The sequence below is a fragment of the Mustela putorius genome, unplaced genomic scaffold (assembly GCF_011764305.1).
Source record: "Mustela putorius furo isolate JIRA1106 unplaced genomic scaffold, ASM1176430v1.1 tig00002160_pilon_pilon_pilon, whole genome shotgun sequence".
NCBI lineage: Eukaryota > Metazoa > Chordata > Mammalia > Carnivora > Mustelidae > Mustela > Mustela putorius.
In genome coordinates this window covers 80,128-104,925 of record NW_025421958.1, presented here as the reverse complement: position 1 = coordinate 104,925, position 24,798 = coordinate 80,128, and the positions used below count along the sequence as shown (strand labels likewise).

The 24,798-nt window shown below is 38.6% G+C and overlaps 1 protein-coding gene across 2 annotated transcripts in view; it reads left to right on the top strand.

The window, feature by feature from the left end:
- The window catches only part of LOC123394275 (DNA primase large subunit-like), a 65,212-nt gene extending 42,171 nt beyond the window's left edge, over positions 1-23,041 (top strand). For both annotated transcript variants that reach the window (XM_045088027.1, XM_045088026.1), the window contains exons 6-7: positions 19,787-19,888; positions 22,447-23,041. In XM_045088027.1, coding sequence (XP_044943962.1) covers positions 19,787-19,888; positions 22,447-22,629 — 285 coding nt within the window. In that variant the 3' untranslated portion in view covers positions 22,630-23,041. The remainder of the gene's footprint in view (positions 1-19,786; positions 19,889-22,446) is intronic.
- Positions 23,042-24,798: the final 1,757 nt, after the last annotated feature.

Here is a 24,798-nt window from a genome sequence, read left to right as displayed (position 1 = left end):
TTGGTTAGGCGGCTGCCTTCGGCTCAGGTCATGATCCCGGCGTCCTGGGATTGAGTCCCACATCGGGCTCCTTGCTTGGCGGGGAGCCTGCCTCTCCCTCTGCCTCTGCTGCCACTCTGCCTGCCTGGGCGCTCTCTCTCTCTCTCTCTGGCAAATAAAGAAATAAAATCTTTAAAAAAATTAAAAAAAAAAATAAAAAAAAGAAAATCTGATCTTTAAAGTTAAAAAAACAAAAACAAGAAAACCCCCAAAACCCCAAACACAAAAGGTAGCCATCTTGCTTGTGGTCTCCCTTTAAGATATTTTGATTCACTTCTGCTTGATTTAAATGTTCTGTTTGTTGAATAGTGGGATTCTTTTTATTTTCTCAAGTTTCACTAGGTTTATTGAATCTGTGGATTGGTGCTCTTGTCCCAATTCTTTCTTCTCTGCCTGGGATTCTAATCAAATGTATTTTAGATCTTCTTAGTCATTCACATCTCATTCTAATATCTGCATTTTCTTTTTTATTCTTTATCTTTTGAATTATAGATTGTTTCTCTTGAACCATTTCCCACTTTATTTCTCAATTCCATTTTGTCAGTCCTGCTGCTATTAGGATTTAAATTTTAGTTATTGTAATTCTAGAAGTTCTGTTTGGTTCCTTTAAAGATATGCCATGTTAGGGGCACCTGGGTGGTGCACTTGGTTAAGTGTCTGGTTCTTGGTTTTGGCTCAGGTCATGAACTCTGGGTCATGAGATTGAGCCCTATGCTGGGCTTTCCACTGAGCGGGGAGTTTGTTTGAGATTCACTCTTTCTCTCCCTCTCCTCCTCCAATCCCTGTGTGCTTGCTCTTTCTCTGTCTCAAATAAATCTTTAAAGAAAAAATCCGTTAAATATATATATATATATATATTTTTGCAGTCAGTTTAAAAGCTGTTGTCATAAATGTAGATTGCTTTTTAATCTGTGTCTGATAATTCTAAGATTTAAAATTTGTGTGGTCTGTTCTTGCTGTTGTTTGTGCTTGTTTTTCACTCCTGCTATTTTGTTTCTTTGTGTGCCTGGTTATCTTTAACTGATTATTGCCCTCATAGAGTTTCTTTTAGGGGTTTCCCAGAATGAGTGTGCTCTCCTCTGAGAGAGACTCTGTTGGCTTCTGCCAGGCTTCTGGGGCTTTTTCCTGTCAAAGATTTTTTTAAAAAAAGATTTTATTTATTTATTTATTTATTTATTTATTTATCTGACACAGAGAGAGAGATCACAAGTAGACAAAGAGGTAGATGGAGAGAGAGAGCGAAGCAGGCTCCCAGCTGAGCAGAGAGCCCGATGCGGGGCTCGATCCCAGGACCCTGAGACTATGACCTGAGCTGAAGGCAGAGGCTTACCCCACTGAGCCACCCAGGCGCCCCAGGGACTTTTTAAAAATTATATTTAGGATGTGGCTTCCTGGCTCATCAAAACTGTGGATGTGTACCTGGCGTGGCTAACCTTCTGAAAGACTTTGTTTTTCCTACTTTTTTCTTTCCCTGACTTGTTCAGTGCTGAAACTGCCTGCTTTTCATTCTTTTGTGGTTGGGGAGAGATGGAGGGCCAATTTTAGTTCATTGGTTCCTTGAGGATGTCATCCTTTGGGGTCCCAGTTTAATGTAGGGAAGGTCTTCTGTAGGATCCAACATTAGGCAGGCTCTTATCCTTATCTTTTGTCACTTTAACCTTGAGGCTGAGGATCTGAAGTACAAGTGGATGCCATTGGCTGATGTCTTCATGGCAAAACTGGTTTTGGTTCTCCTGGGTTTAGATTTCCCTCAGAAAGGGGCAGTTCCTCTTGTCTTGTCAGTTTTTTAGTTCTTGCAAACTAATTTTTGTTTTATTTGTTATTTACTTTTATTTATTTGAGGGAGACCTCACATGTGGGTACGTGGGGCAAGGGACTGAGGAAGAGAGAGAATTTCTGGCAGACTCTGCACTGAGCATGAAGTCCAACTCAGTGCTTGATCTCACCGCCTCAAGATCTGAATCTTGAAATGACCTGATCTGAAATGAAGAGTCAGATGCTTAACTGACTGAGCCACCTCAGCACCCCTTGTAAACTAATTTTAAAAAATGGTTTATCCACCATTTTTCATTATTTTCACTAGAAAATGATCTAAATAACTTAATTAGAAACTGCCTGATGGCTAGGTCTGGAACCCAAGAGCCTGCATCTACTGCTGTTATGTTGGAGATACGGCAAGCTTTGCCCCCCTACCCCATCACCCTATTCTTTGCAGTCTCTGTCTAGACAGAATACTGACTTGGATGAGTTTTAATTTTTTTAAAAGATTAAGGGACGTGGGCGCCTGGGTGGCTCAGTGGGTTAAGATTAAGGGACGTGGGCATCTGGGTGACTCAGTTGGTTAAGTGACTGCCTTTGGCTTGGGTCATGATCCCCGGGTCCTGGGATTGAGCCTTGCATTGGGCTCTGTGCTCAGTGGGAGCCTACTTCTCTCTCGCGAGCTCTGTATGCTTGTGCTCTCTCGCTCTCTCTGTCAAATAAATAAATAAAATCTTAAAAAAAAAGAAAGGTTAAGGGGCACTTGGATGGCTCAGTTGGTTGGGCAGCTGCCTTTTGCTCAGGTCATGATCCCGGGTCATGGGATTGACCCCCATGTCTGTTCTCTGCTCAGTGAAGCCTGCTGGTTCATCTCCCTCTGCCTGCTGTTCCCCCTGCTTTTGTGCACTTGTGCTTTCTCTCTTTTTCTCTCTCTCTGTCAGATAGATAAACAAAACCTTAAAAGGTAGAATAGCTGCATAACTATTATTTATTTGATGAATTATTGTATGCTCTGATTATAAATTTTTAGTCTTCTAGAGTTCCATTATATTTTTCAGAGTATTTACCTTTTCTTCTTTTTCTTTGTTTTTTCAGTTGAATTTTGTCACCCTCCATAGTTTATATATTCCAGTTTGTAAACACTTTACCAGGTATTGTGATGAGAGCTAACAACAATAAGTATAACAATATGCTTAATAAAAAGTATAACAATTTTTTGTGTTTATGTTTGTATAGCAGAGGAGATAACATATATAAATCCTTATAGTACAGTACATAAGTATAATACCACATGTTCAAGCACAGAAGAGGAAGTAGCTGCTACTGAGAAAATCTGGGGAGACTTTGTAGAGATAATATGTTAGCTATATAGACATTTTCTAGTAGTAACAGAGGATATGGAAGGGTATTTCAGATATGGGAAATAAAGTGTAAAGACATGGAGATAAAAGCCATGGTGTGCTATAGGGAGTGCATGTAGAGTAATGGAATTGGAGGATGAAATATTTTTGGGGACGAAAATTAAAACCAGGAAAAGTTAAAGGCAGAGGCGGGGTAGAGACTTTGTTGATCCAAGAAGCCTGTGTAGTGGTGATGTGGAGGAGGTGAGCAGGGAAGGTGAGGAGGTATGGTTGGGGGGAGTATATGTGTGTTGCCGGGGGTGGGGGGTAGTTGTGAATTGGGCTCTGATCTTTTTTTTTTTTTTAAGATTTTATTTATTAACTTGATAGAGATTACAAGTAGGCAGAGAGGCAGGCAGAGAGAGAGAGAGGAGGAAGAAGGCTCCCTGCTGAGTAAAGAGCCCTATGTGGGGCTTGATCCCAGGACCCTGAGATCATGACCTGAGCCAAAGGCAGAGGCTTTAACCCACTGAGCCAACCAGGCGCCCCTGGGCTCTGATCTTGAGAGTGAGCGGCCAAGATAGAGTGTGAGTGGGCAGAATGTTCCAAAGACTGTGAGACTGGTGTTGAGGGATATGGATTTATCTGTCAGTCAGGGCAGTGGCAAGAATGTGGATTTTACAATGTTGGCAAAGTTTGGGTTTGGAGAATGTCTGTCCTAGGTTTAACACTGAAAGACTGGGGCTTCGAGAAACCCTTAAGTCCTGGGAAAACTGGGATGATTGGTCACTATAGTGAGGTGCCAGAAGGGCTGGATGAATTTGGGGCAGTTCATGGTGGAGAGCAGTCATCTGTAGGGGGGAGGTACTTGGCCACAATAGAGGGAAAAGGGGGGAATGAGTTTATGTCCATTTACAATAGAGCTCTGTTGTCAGGAGGTGGCAGAGATAGGGGAGCATTTAGAAAGGGGTTGAGCATATGGGGGTTGGTTACTATCGGACAAAGTAGAAATATTTTGGAATGTGTTCAGCAGAGGGACTATACAAATGAATGAGGTGGATAGAGCTTAATCAAATGAGAATAACTCTATAGGATCTCTGGTAGATCTCTAGAGGGGTCTATTTTTGGGGTACCCACTGAGAGTAAGGATGAGAAGACATAAATGAAAATAAATGAACAAAAGATTCTTGGATAGTTTTGGTATAACTTGTTTCAGTTTTGACTCCAGGTGTCTACCAGGCTTTTAGCCTCCTGATTGGAATAGAATAATGCATATACTTTTTCCTAATTGACTTATTCACTGTGCCTTATTTCTCTAAGGTTCCATATTTTTATACTTAAATTATTGTCTTTTGTAGAGTATTTATATATTAGGTCTCAGCAATAGAGCAAAACAATTTTTTTTTTAAGATTTTATTTACTTATTTGACAGAGACACAGCGAGAGAGGGAACACAAGCAGGGGGAATGGGAGAGGGGGAAGCAGGCTTCCCGCTGAGCAGAGAGTCTGATGGCGGGGCTTGATCCCACAACCCTGGGATCATGACCTGAGCTGAAGGCAGACGCTTAATGACAGCCACCCAGGCACCCCTAGAGCAGAGTTTTTATTTTTTATTTTATTTTATTTTTTTTAAAGATTTTATTTATTTATTTGACAGAGAGAGATTACAGGTAGGTAGAGAGGCTGGCAGAGAGAGAGAGAGAGAGAGAGAGAGAGAGAGAGAGAAGCAGGCTCCCCGCCGAGCAGAGAGCCCGATGTGGGACTCCATCCCAGGACCCCGAGATCATGACCTGAGCCGAAGGCAGCGGCTTAAACCACTGAGCCACCCAGGTGCCCCTAGAGCAGAGTTTCTAAATAAATTTTCTTAATATTGCTGTTTCAATGTTCAGTATCAACAATTAAACAGTATTTTGTTTATACATTGTTTTTTGTATTTTGCTATGTTATTGCCATTTTTCTAGGCCATATCAGTCTGGAAATGACTCAGCCTATAAATTGGCCCCTGAGTCCTATTTCCCAGTTCAGGACTGGAGTGTGTGTGTGTGTGTGTGTGTGTGTGTGTGTGTGTATGAGAGAGATAGAGATAGAAATTGACTGATTAATTGAGATTGGTTAATTGAAGGTGACTCTTTCTATCTTCTGTGCCCTTATGTGGCTTCCTAGGTTTCCTGCCTTTTAGGGGCATCAAGCTGTTCTCAATAAATCTTAATGCCGTAGTTGCTGCCTGGCTGGGGTGTCTGGTTGGTGCGATTGGCTCCAACTCTTAGTTTTGGCTCAGGTCTGATCTCAGGTCAGTGAGATCAGGTTCTGCACTCAGCGTGGAGTCTGTTTGGATTCTCTTCCTCTCCCTCTGCCCTTCACCACTGTGGGCACATGCTTTCCGTCTCTCTCAAATAAATAAATCTGAAAAAAAAAAAAAAAAAAAGGTGCCTGGCTACCCTGTGTACTGCTGTTCTGTAAGCTTCAGCCAAAGCCAATGCCCTAGCAGTGCCACTGGTGACTTGCAACTCAGTTTACCTATAGTTGTTTGAGCAGACAGTTTGAGGTGGATTCTGAAATTAGGTTCCAGGGATGGATCACCTTGTTGGCTCTCTTCCACTTTAGTGAGTGTGCTTCCTTTCATTCTGCCCATGTCTAACTTCCGTAAGCAGGGCTAGGTATCAGGCTTGGGGGACACTTAGGCCCTTACGGACCGTTCACTCTTTCATTGCATGCCGGAAACTAGGCTCTTTCCTCTTGTGGTTGACTGCTTCTTTCAGATTAGTTAGTAGAGTCAACTTTTCTAAGTTTTGCTATGGTTAGGTAATACAGTTAATGTATAAGGTAGCATCTTTTGTTTGTGTTATCTCTTGAGTTTGTGTCTGGCTCATAGAAGATGCTGAAAAAATATTTGTGTGATGTGGTGGGATGGGGTGGAATGTATCCTGGCAGATTGTAAGTTTCTGGTCCTATTGTGTCCAGCTCAGGAATTACTGCTGTTTTGATTTACTTAGGAGACTGAAGAATTCGTGTATACATCACCCAGTTTTGCGGGGGGGGGGGGCAGGAAGGGAGAAAGGTTTTCCTGTAGAAGAGAAGAAATGAGCATAAGTATAAGGAATTAATCCTTTCTCTCTAGTATAAATTTTAGTATATTAAAATGTGCCTATGCTATTTTTAAAAAAAGGCAATAATAAAGTAACCAGAGGATTGATTTTTACATTGATCAGTTTGGCAGAATTACTGAGATATCAACATACTAATTAGAATCTCAGGGTATTAAATTATTGTTTGCTTTCTAACTGAATGTTTTGAATGATTATAAATGACAAAGAATTTTTAAGTGACATAACATAGCATGCTATCAATTTGGTAAATTAATACAGCAACACAGTGATAATTATTTCCTTTTATTTACTGTTTTCTCTGTTTCCTAAAAACTTACTGATTATTAACAATTTATTTTTCATTTTTTCCCCTTATTATATGGCTCTCTTTTATACATTTAAATGCAGAAAGTATGTTTTAAGAATTGGATTGTAGGGGTGCCTGGTTGGCTCAGTTGGAAGAACATGCGACTCTTGATCTCAGGGTTGTAAGTTCAAGCCCACATTGGGTGTAGAGACTGCTAAAACATAATAAAATACAAAAAAAAAGTAAAAAGGAATTGGATTATAAATAGAAAACATGTTTTAAGCTTTTATTTTAGGTTTTTGGTTATTTTATTTTCTGTTTATTTATTACTATGTAACAACTGCCCCCAAATCTAAAGTAACAATTCTAAAAGCTAATAGCAAAACTTAAAATCAAAACCAAAATCTAAATCTAAAACAATAACCAGTTTATAATATTTCACAATTTTGAGGGATAGGGATTCATACTGGGTACTCCACAGGGCAGTTTTTCTGCCCACATGATATCATTTGGGGTTATTTGGTTGGCAGCTAGTTTGGTTGTAGGGATGTCCAAGGCAGCTTTACTCACATGCTCACTCAGTATTGAGGTGAGGACTTCTAGAAGGCTGGACTCTGCTGGGATCTCTTCATGTGATCCTGAAGGCAGGAGATTAGACTTCTTTGGTGACCCAGGAGTTCAAGAGAGCAAGGCAGAAGCTATCAGTCCTCTCAAAGATCAGGCATGGGACTGTCATGGCATCACTCATGCCATATTTTTAGTCAAAGCAGTCATAGTCCAGCCCAGATCAAAGGGAGGACGAACAGATCTCAGTTTTTAATGCTTAGAGCTTAATGGGAATGTCAAAGAATTTGCAGCCATTTTTAAACCCCACAGTAAGGTTAATTAATAGGTCACTGCGCATTTGAGAAACAAAGTGCCCTTTATAGATTTTAATACTTACTACCAATGTAGAACAATATTGACTAGAAATAGTGATAGCAATACTGGGCACCTGGGTGGCTCAGTTGGTTAAGCCTGGTCATGATCTCAGGTTCCTGGGATCAAGCCCCAAATCAGGCTCCCTGCTCAGTGGGGAGTTTTCTTCTCTCTCTCTTTCGGCTCTTCCCCCCAACTTGTGCCCTCTGTCCCTTTCTCTCAAATTAAAAAAAAAAAAAAAAAAAAAAAAAGGAAAGCATGATAGCAATATTAAAAACCAGGATGTTTGCCTTCGCTACTTGTTTTATCCACACACTTTTTATTTCATTGTAAAAGAAATGATTCTTAATTGTTTCATTGTACACTGGATTTTTAAAAAAAATATTTTATTTATTTATTTGACAGAGATCACAAGTAGGGGGAGAGGCAGGCAGAAAGAGAGAAGGGGAAGCAGGCTCCCTGCTGAGCAGAGAGCCCGATGCGGGACTCAATCCCAGGACTCAGAGATCATGACCTGAGCCAAAGGCAGAGGCTTAACCCACTGAGCCACCCAGGTGCCCCTGTACACTGGATATATTAACCAATCTTTATTAATAATTGTATTAATATTGTTGGAATTGTTAACATGTCTTTTTACCTGCTTGTGCAGGTGTGTTTCATTTTTAATACTTTAAATAATTTATTTACATGTATTGATGTCATGCCCCTTTCCACAAAGGATTTGAGATGACTTGCAACAAGACACAGAGGACAAATATGTATCGAAGTAACATATAAATAACAGTGGATAATGAGGATCAAACAAAACAGTTAATAAATGGCATCACCATCTGCCTAGTGGCTAAAACCTAAACCTAGGAGTCTTTTTCTTTATCCTCTTCATCTATAATCTGTCCATCTATGTTACTACAAAATATATTCCAAATCTGTCCACTTGTTTTTTCTACCAGTGCTTCTCTAGTTTGGGCCATCATCATCTTTTCCCTTAGTTCCCTTTCTTCCTCTCTGGTCCATTTTACCATTCCTTCTCTGTTCAGCACAAAAATGGTCTTAAAAAAATTACAGTGTAAATCAGATCTTGATTTTCCTGTACTTAACATGTCTGTTTAATGACCAATTCTTAGTATAAAGTCTATCTCACCTTGGTCTGAGGGCTCTTTCTGCCTCTCAGCACCTCTCACACCATCCTGCCTGTCACTGCTCTCCATTGACCTTCTTTCTGTTATTGCAACCTGCCAGTCCTTTTCCTCCCTGGAAAAAGAACCTATGAGGACCTTTGCACTAGCTCCTTCCTCTGGTTGAGATGCTCTTGCCACAGGTTTTGCATGGTTGACTTGTTTTCAGTCATGTTTCCATTTAAAATGCCATTTCTTCAGAGAGACTGATTGGCCATGCAACTGAAAGTATAAATCCGCCCATTCACAGCGTGTCTTTTGTTTTATTTTCATCATAAATGGCTGCCTGATAGTTTCTTGTTTATTGTGTATTGTCTATTTCATTAAAATGTAAGCTTCATGAGAGCAGTTTTGTTCTGTTTTGCTTGTTTGTAGCTGGATCCCATCTTGGAAATGGTGTTTGGTGTACGTAAGTTCTCAGTGTTTTTAGAAAGAATTCTACATAAAAAAACCCAAAGTTTAGAACTGGTAGTGGTATTTCCAGGATGTGATAGATTTATTTTAGAAAAGATGATTCTTTTCTAAAAAAAGAATGCCTCACTGGCTCAGTTGACTGGTAGAGCATGTGACTGACTCTTGATCTCAGGTATGTGAGTTTGAGCCCCATGTTGGTTATAGAGATTACTTACAAATGAAGGTTTAAAAAAACAAACAAACATTGTTTCTCTGGGACTTATTCTTTAGACTGGTAATATACATCAGAATCACTGATGGGTCTTTAAGAAAAATACACACCTGGGCTTCATTCTGAGATTAGGAGGCACCAGGAATCTAATTTTGGAAAGCTCCACTGCAAATCTGATTTACATCCTTGTTTAAGGACCAGGGTCTGAGAGAGAGAAAGCTATGTGGATGCAAATAGAAAACTTCTGGCCAAATATTTATAAACATTTGAATATTGTTGATGTGAAGTTTATGAATAAGATCTCTGGGAAGCCTTATTTATATCTTTACTCTAGAGGCCATTGTAATAGACTAGTGATTCCAAAGTTGTGTGCTTAAGATGATCATTTGGGAGTGTGGGAAGGAAATAAATAATTCAGCTCATATAGTTTTAATCTCATTCTTTTTACATTTTGGAGTGGGGGGTAAGGCATGTTATGAATACATAATATACAGTAATGTATGTAATTTATAAAAATACATGTAGAAGTATGTGCTCAATATTTTATTGATCAAAATGTGGGATCCAAAGGGCATTAGAGATCACTCTGCCAGTCAGGTAGATTGTGCGGTGGTAATAACAAATGATCCCTAAATCTCCGTGACTACTAAAAAGGTTTGTTTCTTGTTCACGCTCTGTGTCTCCTGTGGTTCATCTTCAGCCTTGCTCTGTCATATTGATGCTGTGACTCAGATTGATCGAGCAGCTTTTATCTGAAATTTCACTAGTTGCTATGGCAGAGGGAGGAGAGAACTGGGGAAAGCACATGCTTATGAAGTTTTTGCTTGGGTGTGACACATGTCACTTAGATTTCACTGGCCCAAGCAAGTCACATGGCAATGCATGAGTCCAGCAGGTGGGGGATGTACAACTGTCTGTCAGGGAAGGAGTCTGCATAGGGTGAATAGCAATGCAGTATACACAGACAGCCTCTTACTTGTTTACTGTGTGGAGCATTTGCCTCACCAGAGCTCTATTTTAATCTCCTCTTAGGCGTGCCGGCAGAGCGAAATTGCTCTCCCACTTCCTGGTTTGGTGGAGAGTATCAAAAGGAGAAGGATCCACAAAGCCCGAGTCCTTAATTCTGTTAGTAAGGCAGCATGTAAAACAGTGTAATTATAACAGTATAATTATAAGACATAAAAATAAAGCTTTACACAAATTGTTAAAGCCCATTAATTTTTGCTTGACAAAAAGACATATACCATTATACAATATGCCATTTGAAACATAGAGGTACTGACTATTTGGTGACTGCGTATGCATAATAGGGATTGAGCTGTGGGGAACTGTGAATAGTGGTGGAAAGAGAAGAGCTTCAGAGATCAAATGTTCAGGGCCTTTGCTAATTGAAAATTAATCAGAGTGAAGGTTGAGCATCTCTGGAATAGTAATTTAAGTTACTCAGGAAATGTGATTCCATTTAGAACAGTTTGCTTATATACCTCTTTTCAGGAAGATGTTGAGAATACTCAAGGTTATTTTAGATTTTTTTTTTAAAGATTTTATTTATTTGACCGAAAGAGAACAAGTAGGCAGAGCTGCAGGCAGAGAGAGAGGGAGAAGCAGGCCCCCGGCTAAGCAGATAGGGCGGTACGGGGTTCGATCCCAGGACTCTAGGATCATGACCAGAGTTGAAGGCAGTCGCTTAACTAACTGAGCCACCCAGGCACTCCAATTTAGGTATTTGAGATAATCAAGTCAGTAGCAGTTTATACTAATTAATAAAGTTTTGTAAAATCATATATTTTCACTGAGAATTTTCTTTGGCCTTTTAAATTTTGGTTATAACTAAATTGATAAATGACAATTTAGAATGTGTGTGACAAATGGATGAACTTTTTAAATTCACCAGGGAAAAACAGTATTTACTGAAAGGCTGTAACACAAGCAACAACCTGAATTTTAGATAAGAGTATTGTGTGATTTGGAATGCACTGGGCTACTTTTGGGTGAATGATTTAGGAACACATTGAATTCCTTAGAATTTTATTTGTCATTTCTAATCTAATCAAGACTAGGCAATTTTTTTCCTAGTTTTTGGGAGGGTACATTTTTTTTTAATTAAAAATTTAAGATTTTATTTATTTTAGAGCATGTGGGAGCGTGAGCATGGGGAGGAGCAAAGAGGAGGGAAAGAAAGGGGAAAGATTCTCAAGCAGATTCCATGCTGAGCTCAGGGCCCAATGTAGGGTTCAATCTCATGACCTTGAGATCATGACCTGAGCTGAAACCAAGAGTGAGACGCTTAATGGACTGTGCCACCCAGGCATCCCTGGGAAGTTCATTTCAGTGAAAGAACTAATTGCTATTTTTTTTTTAAGATTTTATTTCTCTATTTGATAGAGACAGAGATCACAAGTAGGCAGAGAGGCAGGCAGAGAGAGAGGGGGAAGCAGGCTCCCTGCTGAGCAGAAAGCCCGATGTGGGGCTCGATCCCAGGACCCTGGAACCACGACCTGAGCCGAAGACAGAGGCTTTAACCCACTGAGCCACCCAGGTGCCCCTAATTGCTATTTTTTTTAAGTAAGCCCTATACCCAGTGTGGGGCTTGAACTCATGACCCCAAGATCAAAAGTAGCATATTCTACCAGCTGAGCTAGCCAGGTGCCCTTTATTACATTCTTTATTATTCTAGTTTTCTTCAAAAACTTTCGAAGAAAAAAAGTTAGTCTTGACTCTGTTTCTAAGGCAAAAGACTATTTAGACAAGTAAAGTCTTATAATTTATTATGTTGTATGACCAGTAAGGTGATGTGTGCTTCCACTGCTTCCCTCATATTTACTAGGCAAGCAGTTAACTGCTTATAAACTACCTGTGGTATTGTTAATACAAATATTTGAGCTGAGTTTAGGGAAAGGGGAGATACTATATTACCCTGGAGAAGTATTAGCATTATATATTGATGTGGGATTTGTTTAGTTGGAACCCAAAAGAGTATTAGGAAAAGTGTCTGTATGTTCAAAGATGCATATTTTTTTCTTTGTTGCTGTAATAAGTGATTATAAAAGGGCCCTGATGGATTAACATACCTGAACTTCAGTTTTGTCAGCCAATTCAGTCAAAACTATTTGGGTAAAGAAGAATATGCCACCAGTTATAGTTACTTTCATTAATGGTGGGGAGAGTAGGCATGTATACTAGGGTTTTATTTAAATCCATATAAGTGTTCATTAGGCAAATTCAAAGTCCAATTTTCTATTTATCTTTTTATATTTCCAGTTGTAAATTCACTTAAAAAATAATGAAAACTTTCAAGAAGACATTAAGATTTCTTCTCCTTTCATGTCTCCCTGATGAGTTTCTCTATCAGTTGCTGTGTGAGAATTACAGTTTGACTCTAAAACTGGTCTAAACTATAGGTACATTTGCTCAGATTTTCTCTGTGGTATATATCTGGTCATGCATTTGCGTTTTGAAGGATTTCTCTTATGATGTGCAAAGGAAAAGGTAGATAGGCAATTAAATAGAGAGATAGATGAAGAAAACAAATGCTGAAGTGGAGTAATCTGGTATTACCTCTTAGGAAAATATTTGCTATTGCTAAGCCTCAACTTAAAACACTGTAGAATGAGTGTTGATTATATATAATTTGTGCTGTGACACCCTTTAAAATTTTTACCTATAAGACTTATAGCATGACATCTAGTTATGTGATATTTTTAGTTTCTGTGTTTTTATCCTGTTCATTACCAAAGAAGAATTGCAGTGAAAATTTTAATTGATAACTTCCTTTTGATGTTACATGTTTGTCTAACTCTCCTGCAGATTAAATGAAATAGTATCAACTAGTGTAACAAGTAGATGGTAATGCTTGGGTCTCAACCTCCATTGTCTTTTTAAATAATCTGGTGGACACAACTAGACTGCCTTTCTCTCTGCTGTATTTCGACTTTCATATAACACTTATGAGCAAATACTTTAAGCCATTACATGGTGGTGGGATAGCTGTCCACCAGCCTGTGATTCTATTTCAGTAGTATTGCCATCATTCTTTTCATAGTATGATTTGTGTAATTACTTAACTATTTTGTAGGCGTTCTCTGCCTGTGCTCTTTAGAAACCGACCACAAAAGGGCAGGAAGGGAGTGATGTTGGGTTGGATGGGTATGCTTTGGGACCAGCCTCACTTCTATCAGAGTGGTGTTGGTTTTTTTTTTTTTCCCCCCTGATTTCTGCAACATAATACCCTTCTAGGTAAGATTTCCTTTCAAGGAGGCTTTCAAAGTATGCTGGATTTTTATCTTTCAGTGAAATAAACAGAAAGAGAAGCTTAACTAATGTTAGTAGTTAAGCAGCAATAGTCTTAGCCTTAACAGATTTGGATAAATATAGAAATCATTAGGCATGCCTAAAGTGGTGATTCTGTAGTGCCACTTAAAGATTTTATTTATTTATTTGTCAGAGAGAGAGAGAGAGAGTGAGTGTGTGAGCACAGGCAGGGGGAGTGGCAGGCAGAGGGAGAGGGAAAAGCAGCCTCTCCACTGAGCAGGGAGACCAATACAGCACTCGATCCCAGAACCCTGGGACCATGACCTGAGCTGAAGGCAGATGCTTAACCAACTGAGCCAGCCAGCATCCCTCGCCAACAGTTTTTTAAATTTTGAAGTAAAAGAACAAAGTAAAAAGGATATGCAAGAAGGCAGTGAACATGTAGAAATTGGAATAAAAAAACACCATTAGAATAACATTCATGAAATACACAAGGAATAAATTTAATAAAGTATGTGCAAGTGTAAGGAAGAAAATAAAATTGATCTCTAGTCCTCCCCCTTTTGTTTTAAAGGATTTTATTTATTTATTTATTTGACAGAGAGAGAGAGAGAGAGAGAGAGAGAGAATGAGCGTGCACGAATGCACACAAGTAGGCAGAGTGGCAGGCAGATGGAGAGGGAGAGCAGGCTCTCTGCTGAGCAGGGAGCCCGATGAGGGGCTTGATTCCATGATTTGGCCGAAGGCAGACGCTTGACCTACTGAGCCACCCAGACATCCTGATCTGTAGTCCCTTTATCCAGAGTTACACAGTTTTACTTCGGTCTAAACTTTTCTGCCACCCGTAAACTTAGGCACACAAACACGGACATGGAATCTCTTAAAGGTTTATTTTAATTTGTCCTCACCTAGTTGTATTAATTTACTTTTACCTAACAGTGTTCATGGATATCTTTCTTTAACAGTAATCTTAAGTATTCATAATTTTAAGCATTTTACTATTATATTTCATTACAACACAGTTCACTTTTGTTTACTTCTTTAAAATGTTTTATGGCATGTGGGTGGCTCAGTGGGTTAATTGCCAGGTTATGGGATATGTTTACCTTCAACTTATGAAGTAATGCCAGATTTTCTGAAATGTTTATACAAATTGGTGTTCCTGTCAGTATGAGAGTCCCATTGCTCTACACACTCATCTGTGTTGTCCAACTGAATTTTAGTTCTGGTGAGTATGTAATAGTATCTTCATTGTGTTATTTTGTTCCCAAAATTGTAATATGAAAAATTCCAAACATACGGGAAAGTTGAAAGAATCTTACAGTGAATATCTGTATGTACTCACTATCTAGGTTCTATAGTTTACATTTTAGTGTACTTGTTTTATCACTTACTTTCCATTACTGTATTTATCCATTTCAGAGTAAGTCTCTTTCAAAATTGGTACAGTTCCCACCAGATACTGTAGCCTGCATGCCCTTAACTAGAGTTTAATGCTTGTTTGTTTGTTTGAATATAACCTCAAGCTTTTATTGTCTTCATATATAACAAAGAATGAAGCTTAGAACTGGATCACTTGGCCCTTTCTCTTATCTCCTCCCACTTGCATCACTTACTGGCATTCTTTTAGAACTGCTGTTTGGCTCAACACATTCAAGCCTCAGCACAGTCTTTGTAGTTAGCCTTTTTCTGGAAAATCTGCCCACTTAACCCACTCTGCTTCCTATCGTAAAGCTGCTTTCCCTGGGCATAAAAAGAATCTTTGCCTTTCTTCTTCTGTGTCACTTTGTGGAGTTGGTGCTTACCACAGTTCTTGCGGAAGGTACAGCAGGTTTTAGGAATGTTTACCATGTTTGCAAGAGTGCTACTGGCACAGAAAGAAAGCTAGAGTTCAATGTTTGTTAACAGTTCTCTTTATTTAAGGTAAAGCTTACATACAATGAAAGGCACAACTCTTAAGTATACCATTCATGAATTTTGACAAATGTGTGTGTGCAACTCAAACTTGGCAAGATATAGAACATTACTTTCAACCCTGAGAGTCTCCTCATGCTACAGAAAATCCCTGTTCCTGCTCTCCAAAAGGCAACCACTATTCAAATCTTTATTTATTTATAAAAGATTTTATTTATTTATTTGACAGAGATCACAAGTAGGCAGAGAGGCAGGCAGAGAGAGAGAGGAGGAAGCAGGCTCCTTGCTGAGCAGAGAGCCTGATGCGGGGCTTTATCCCAGGACTCTGAGATCATGACCTGAGCTGAAGGAAGGCAGAGGCTTAACCCACTGAGCCACCCAGGCATCCCTATTTATTTATTTTTTTAAGTATTTTTCTTATTATTAGAGAGAGAGAGGATGAGAGGAGAGAGGTCAGCTGGAGAAGCAGACTCCCTGCTGGGCAGGGAGCCTGATGTGGGATTTGATCCAGGGACTCCAGGATTATGACTTGAGCTGAAGACAGTCGCCTAACCATTAACTGCGCCACCCAGGTGCCCCTCAAATCTTTTTTAAAAATCATTTTTTTAAAAAAGATTTTATTTATTTATGTGAGGGATTGAGAACAAGCAGGGGGAAAGGGCAGAGGGAGAGAGAGAGAGAGAGAGGCAGATTTTCCACTGAGCAGGAAGCCCAATGCAGGGCTTGATTCCAGGACTCCGAGACTAACTATGACCCAAACTGAAGGCAGTTGGTCAACCAGCTGAGCCACCCAAGAGCCCCAGCTACCATCATATTTGTCTTTTATTTCTTTATACATATTAATATAGTTATTATCTATATATTTTGAGTCTTATTGTTAGTTATGAAGTGATGTTTTATTGTGAGCCTTGTTATAAAATACAATATGCTTGACATTGTATTTGAAGATGAGTTTTCAGGAATCCTTTGAGGCATACTGGAATGTGCTTTTCTTCATAGAGGATATGAGTTTGCTTATGCCAGCTGTCTGGGGGTATTAGATTCAGAGACCACCTTAAAAGAAGTTCAAGGCTTGGGATTTCACTGATGACATTTGAGCAGGAGGATTTCTTGTTAGATTCCACTCCATATATACAAACTCACTCAGAGCTTGAGTGTGTGTGTGTGTGTGTGTGTGTATATATATATATATATATATATATATATATATATATATATCTATGCTTTAAAGAAGATGCTTTTATTTATTTACTAATTAAAAGATTTTGTTTGAGAGAAAGAGAGTGAGAGCAATCATGAGCAGGGGGAGGGGCAGAGGGAGAAGGAGTAGCAGGTTCTCTGTTGAGTAGGGACTTCATTGCAGGGCTTGATCCCAGGACCCTGGAATCATAACCTGCGCTGTAGGCCCAGCCAGCCAGTTTCCTGAGTGGCTCCAACTGAGCCACCCAGTTTCCCCTAAAGAAGATGCATTTAAAGATTTTCTCATTGTTGGGGCGCCTGGGTGGCTTAGTGGGTTAAGCCTCTGCCTTCGGCTCAGGTCATGATATCAGGGTCCGGGATCGAGGCCCACATCAGGCTCTCTGCTCAGCAGGGAGCCTGCTTCCTCCCTCACTCTCTCTCTGTCTGCCTCTCTGCCTGCTTGTGATCTCTGTCTGTCAAATAAATAAAATCTTTAAAAATCTTTTTTTCTCATTGTTATTTCTTTGATTTTTTGTGAGAGGTTGATTTGAATAATATAGCTTGCTTTACTGAAACTTAAAGTTCTACTGAAATTTACTTACCTACATACCTGTTCTTGGACATTGGGTTTTTTTTTCTCTTCTTATTGTAAATAACATTGTGATGAAAAGAAATTGTTCCCATGTATGTATTTCTCCTGTTACTTCAGATTGATGCTGGAAGTGAAATTGTTAGGGTCTGCTCATTTGAAGTCTTTTGATATGTATTGTCAAAGTGCCCTCCACACACTGTATTTTCTAAATCTTTGAACTTTTTGCATTTTAATAGGTATAAACTAATACTGCATTATTATTTTAATTTACTCTTCTCCCCATTCTTCACCCCCTCCTTTTTTAAAAGAGAGAATTCATGCTTGCGAGAGGGGAAGAGCAACAGGAGAGGGGGAGAGAGAAAAATCTTAAGCAGGCTCCATGCTCAGCTCAAAACCCAGTGGTGGAGCTCAGTCTCAGGACCCTGAGATCATGACCTGAGCTAGAATCAATGATGGGATGCTTAACTCACTGAGCCACCCAAGCACCCCATCTTCCCCTTTCTAAGTAGGAATGTTTACCATGGTTATTCTGTCCCTATTGTAGCACTATTTATTGAGTGTTTGTGAGGAGGGTGTTGTGTGTGTGTGTCTAAGTGGAGAGGACATGAGCAGCTTTACCTTCTTATATAGGGACTATCAAGCATCACCCATGGATACCGAACTTTGAGATTAATGCCGTTACTGTATAGAACTTTTAGATTGTCTCACTTTTGATAGGAGTGAATGTATTTTATATCATAAGTTGAGTGAACTGTAAATTGGTGACTAGAAGAGTGGATTGCTGTATTCATTGATACTGTTCACCAGTAAATTTGGGTTCTCTTCTTTTTGGGCAAGTAATAAAATTACTTTCCTGCTCCTTTGAGGATAGCATGCAAAAAAATGATACGCTTTTGTCAATGAGATGTAAGTGGAATTGACCTATATGACTCTTAAGAAGAACGAGTTTGCCATTTTTTGTTCCTTCTGCTTATCATGCAGGAGATTGGAGCCTCCCTCAGGCATCTGGTTGCTTGGTCAGAACCACTGATAGTGAAGCATTCCTGCTCCTGCCGCTGCCTCCCCACCATTCCTCCTGAACATGGAGAAAAGCAGGAAATACCATTTTTTGTTAAGCCACTGAAATTTATAAATTCTTTGTTATTGCACCATAACTTAGCCAATCCTAACTAACATAGATGACTATAAAAGTGATCAGAAGGGGCACCTGGGTGGCTCAGTCAAGTGTCTGCCTTTGGCTAGGTCATGATCCCAGGATCGAGCCCTGCATTGGGCTCCCTGCTTGGCAGGAAGCCCGCTTCTCCCTCTCCTACTTTCATTACTTGTGTTCCCTTACTCACTGTCTCTCTGTCAAATAAATAAAATCTTAAAAAAAAAAGTGATCAGAAAAGCTACAAAGCTTTTCTCTGATCATCTTAACAATTATAAAAGAGTATAATTTTAATTTACTTTTATTGTCACTTACATGATTATTGTGTGTATTTTGCTTTTAGATTACTAGTACTTATATCCTCCTATTATCTTGGGGCTTATTGAGTGTAACCTGGATGTTAAATGATCTAAGTATTCCCCTCAATATTTGATTTATATTTTATCTTCATTTACAGATCTTTTTTTCTCTAGAATTTTGAAATTTTTATCTAGTCAGATCAATCTTTTTATTTTTAAAGATGTAATCAGTCTGAGATAGTAGATCTACAGATATTTCTAGAAAAGCTGGTGTTTTAAATTTGAAATTGTTTTAATTGCAAATAATATATTGTAATAAATTAATATAACTCTTGAATTGGAATCATGTTCCCAGTTAGACTGTTATGCTCTCATAGACTATTTTTAGTCTATGGTAACCTGAGTTTTTTTTGTTTTTAAATTTTTATTTATTTATTTATTTTTAAAAAGATTTTATTTATTTATTTGATAGAGAGATACACAGCGAAAGAGGGAACACAAGCAGGGAGAGCGGGAGAGGGAGAAGCAGGCTTCCCATGGAGCAGGGAGCCTGAGACGGGGCTCGATCCTGGGATCATGACCTGAGCTGAAGGCAGCCACTTAACAATGGAGCCACCCAGACACCCCTAATCTGCGTTTTTATTATAATTACCTATTGTGGGGCACCTGGGTGGCTCAGTGGGTTAAGCCTCTGCCTTTGGCTCAGGTCATGATCCCAGAGTCCTGGGATCGAGCTCCGCATCGGGCTCTCTGCTCAGCAGGGAGACTGCTTCCTCCTCTCTTTCTTCCTGCCTCTCTGCCTACTTGTGATCTCTGCCTGTCAAATAAATAAATATTAAAAAAAAAATTACCTGTTGTAATACTTTTCGGGTTTTTTTGTTTGTTTATCATATGTTCTCAGAAAATGGTGGAGTAGAAATTTTAATGTATATTGAATTTAAATTTTCTTTCATATTTTGGCTCTCTTAATGATAGTAATGAGTTATTACTCATATTAGGAATGATTTGAGATACCAGGACTTTAAAATTTTATAAAAGTATTGAATCCTTACTAGAACAGGAAAGTATTTTATTGAAACTGAATGTAGATTTTTAATTTCTTTTTTTTAAGAACTTTAATTTTTTAAATTGTATAAAATATATTTCCTTTTAGATAAGTGATGACGAGAAGAAGCTCCGAGAACCAGAGATTCTTGCTTCATCACCCAGTTTGAGTGGATCTAAGGTAGACTGGGAGTCGGAGTCAGTTTATAAGGTATGTAAACTTTTAAAATACATCCTAAGTTTTATTAAATATATCCCACTGAGCTTTTTATACATAGTTAATAAAACCAATCGTATAGCCTCTGGTAACTACTCCCTCTTCTTCTCCCTCTCCTGTGCAGAATTCATCTTCACCCCCGCTGAGGGTGTGCCAACAGTCTGCTGGGCTGTCCCACAGAGTCTACACACTGTCTAACCTTATTTGGTTAGACTAGACTGGTTAGGCTAGACTCTGACCCAACCAAAGCAGGCCATTCTCTTAAAGGAATACTCTTCTCAAAATACATAGGCTTCGACTCCCCATGCTGAGCTGCCCCTGCAGGGACACTCTTCACCCACTGGGCTTCAATACCTTGTTCTGGATCACTGCTCTGCATGCTAGCCTTTTCATCACTCTTGGGCTCTGATGCCATGCTTGGACTATTTTCCCCACCTAGATTCTTCCTTATTCCATTTGGGTCCTGGCATTTTCTGCCCTTTTGCTCTCCCCTGACAAACCTTCTTTAACAACTACTCAGGTTCTGGCATCTTGAAGTGGGCCATCTCTGCTGCCCTCTTTTCCTCAGCACAGATATCTACTCTGCTTGAACCCATTGAATAGCTTTTGGATTGAATAATTCCAGAAGGGGAAGGGGTGGAGCTGAAATTAATTTCAAAAATTTGAAAGCTGCAACACCACAGTTTCCTTTGAAAAGCATGTACTGATTATTGTCAGTGAGTGCCAGTAATTTAAAATCCTGCTTCCACATTAGCTCCCTATTTTGACTTCCCTGTTTCTACCATTTAGGCCATCATTCAGTCAGCTTTCCAGATGTAGAGTATGGGAATCAATATTTATTCTCCCCACACCAAGCATTTCCTATTGCTCTCTCTTCACATAATTTTTTTGCTTCTCCTTGAGCGTTTTTGTTTCCACTGTGACCACCTTAATAAGCTAGGATCATGGAATATTAGAGCTAAAGAACACCTAAGGGTCATTTATACCATCTCTCTCCCCTTCCTTGCTGAAATTTAGAAGCATTCATTAAATCTATAGAAATTATAAGTCTGGTCAGTCACTGAGTCTGGACTAGAACTCTTACTTACAAATTATCCCCATCTCTTGCCTGGATCATTGAAATAAACCCTCTAACCGCCTCCTCCAGTATGTTCTGTGTAGTGCCGTGTCATACACATACCACCCTGCAGAACAGTTTGACTTTCCACGTGTGTCTGTCTTCTTTTCTCAATTAAGTGATGAACTTCTTTAGGACTCTGTTGTAGTCATAGATATGTTTTTTGTTTAAAAAACATAATATGTTTATTGGGTGGTATTATTGGATATGTAGAAAAATCTTAGAGATATATATATTATATATATATATAAAATACATATATATAAACATATTATTTATTTATTTATTTGAGAGAGAGAGAGAGTGTGTGTGGGGGGGGCAGAGGGAGAGAATCTTCAAGCGTACTCCCGCTAAGCATGGACCCCAACTCACCTCAGTCCCATGATCCATGAGATTATGATCTGAACTGAAACTAAGAGCTAGATGCTTAACCAAGTGAGCTCTTCAGGTGCCTCTTAGGCATATAGATTTATTTATTTTTTATTTTTCTTAAAGATTTTATTTGTTTATTTGACAGAGAAAGAGATCATAGGTAGGCAGAGAGGCAGGCAGAGGGAGAGGGGGAAGCAGGCTCCTGGCTGAGCAGGGAGCCGGACGAGGGGCTCAATCCCAAGACCCCCGAGACCATAACCTGAGCTGAAGGTAAAAGCTTAACCCACTGAGCCACCTAGGCGCCCCAGGCATATAGATTTAACTCTTCTCTAAAACTTGGGTGACTAGGTAATTTGGGGGTCATTTCTTTCACTAAATTTTTTAGCACATTTAAGAAAAACTGTATTGGAGAGTAAGGATGATTTTCAGTTTACTCATACTGTGTTCTCATATCATAAAATTTTAGGGTAGTTCTCAGGATTTAAAAAAAATGCAAGTGGAATATTGTGTTTTAAATGGTATTTACTGGTAAATACTTCACTAGTGGAACTGAGCAGTTTTTATTTTTATTTCTTGGTGTTGAGATTAACTTTTCTAATGTATTTTTCTAGTGAAATAATGGAAACAGATGAAATTTAGAATTACTAGTAATTTTTGTCATCGAACATACTGTATATACATAATTGATACAGAGTAAAATTGTGGAATATGTCATATGAGGGGAATGCAACATGCTTAGTGGGCTTGACTTGAGTGTTTAAAATTGTAAAGATTATAATTTGTAAATTCATGAGTTAAGAATAAAAATAACGCATTCTAACTTGGCTTATTATTATTTTTCAAAGCATGTACTCTGAAATGAGCACATTTTTGGACTGTCATTTCTTCCTAATGTTTGTCATTTAGTTTTAAGGATTATATATTGGTTTTTTGTTTGTTTATTTTTGATCTGCTGGGACAAATTCTTACAGGAAGAATTTTGTTTAGATTTAGTACTTAGGAAGATTTAGGGAGATTTCATGACACGTACTGACTTGTTTTCCCTGTTTCACTATGAATTCAGATCCCTTTTGCTGATGCTCTGGATTTATTCCGAGGAAGAAAAGTCTATTTGGAAAGTGGTTTTGCTTATGTACCACTTAAAGATATTGTGGCAATCGTCCTGAATGAATTCAGAGCCAAACTGTCCAAGGCTTTGGCAGTAAGTGTTTCACTTTATTTCTGTATTTACCTTATTTCTGCATAGTCACATTTTCAATTATATACTTTTGGTAGTTTTGTTCTGTACTTCTTAAGAAATGATTTTTATAATGATACTTTAATTGCTTATGATATTGGTAATTCTAGAGCCACTAGGTTTTTTTTGTTACTGCCCATGGTTAGTTTCCTTAGTTATCTTTCTTATAGTAATACTAATAGTGAGCTGATTAATTTTGTGAGAGGCTTCTGTGAGTTGTGTCTTCAAGGTTGTGCCTTTTTTCCTTGGAGATGGATTTCTTATGAGGCCCTTCACAATTGTTGTTGCCTATGGTATATATGGTCCCTAGATTTCTGTTCTGAATTGGTATTTTGTATCTGTAGAGGGCGATATAGAAGAAAACCTTTATAAAAATGCTGATACGCTACTGCTTCAATAAACAACCTATTGCTAAGTGAAAGTGGTAGTAGCTGTTTGAATAAATAATATGATCAGGGATGCCTGGGTGGCTCAGTTGGTTAAGAGTCTGCCTTCAGCTCAGGTCATGATCCCAGCGTCTGGAGATTGAGTCCCACGTGGGGCTTCTTGCTCGGTGGGGAGCCTGCTGCTCTCAATGCCTATGTATTCTTTCTCTCTCTGCCTGCTGCTCTCCATGCCTATGTATTCTTTCTCTCTCTTTATGTCAAATAAATAAATAAAATCTTTAACAAAACAAAACATGATGAGTGCTTTTCAGTGGATTTGTTCAAAGAGTTACACTTAAGTGATAACATCTTAAAAATACATGTTTTGGTAGGAGACTTGAATACCCTACTTAACATTAATGAGTTGACCATCCAGATAGAAAATCAACAAGGAAACAGTGGCTTTGTTTGACACACTGAACCAGATGGATCTAAGAGATATATTTAGAACATTCCATCCCCAAACAGCTGAATACGCATTCTTTTCAAGTGCACATGGGACTTTCTTCAGAATAGATCACATGGTGGGCCACAAAACAAGTTTCAACAAATTCCCAAAGATTGAAATCATATCATGCATCTTTGGCGACTACAATAGTATGAAACTAGAAATCAAGTCACAAGAAAACTTTGGAAAGAACACAAATATATGGAGGTTAAATAACACACTTCTAAATGATGAATGGGCCAATCAAGAAAAGTCAAAGAGGAAATTAAAAGATACTTGGAAACAAATGAAGATACAATGACAAAATTTTGGAGATGCAGCAAAAGCGGTTCTAAGAGGGAGGATAATAGCAGTATAGGCCTACCTTAAGAAGCAAGGAAAATCACAAATTAAGAACCAAACCTTACACCTAAAGGAACTGGAAAAAGAACCAAAGCTTGGAGCCAGTAGAAGGAAGGAAATAATAAAGATTAGAGTAGAAATAAATGAAATAGAGACTGAAGAAACAATAGAATAGATCAATGGAGCCAAAAGTTGGTTCTCTGAAAAGATCAATAAAATTGTTAAACCTTTGCCCAGACTCATCCAAAAAAAAAAAGGACTCATAAAAATCAGAAATGAAAGAGGAGAAATAACTGCTGATACCACAGAAATATAAAGGATTATAAAAGAATGTTATGGACAATTATATGCCAGGCAATTGGACAACCAAGAAGAAATGAGTAAATTCCTAGAAATATTTGAGCTTCCAAAACTGAATTAGTAATAAAAAGAAAATTTGAGCAGACTGATTAGTAGCAATGAAATTGAATTGGTGATTAAAACCTTCCAACAAACAAAAGTCCAGGATTAGATGGCTTCCAGGCAAATTCTACCAAATTTTAAAGAAGAGTTAATACTCTTTTCAAACTATTCCAAAAAACAGGAGCAGAGAGAAAGCTTCCAGATTCATTCTGTAAGTCAGCATTACCCTAATACTAAAAGGTACTACAAAAAAGAACTATAGGCCAGTATCTGAACACAGTTGTAAAAATCTTAAACAAAATATTAACAAACTAAATTCAACAATTCATTAAAGTGGGATTCCTTCCAGGGATGCAAGGGTGGTTCAGTATTCACAAATTGATCAGTATGATAAATCTCATCAACAAGGAGGTAAAAGCCTTATGATCATTTCAGTAAATGTGGAAAAAGCATTTGACAAAATACAATGTCCATTCATGATAAAACTCTGAGCAAAATAGGTTTAGAGGGAATGTACCTCAACACAATAAAGGCCATATATGAAAGACCTACAGACTAACA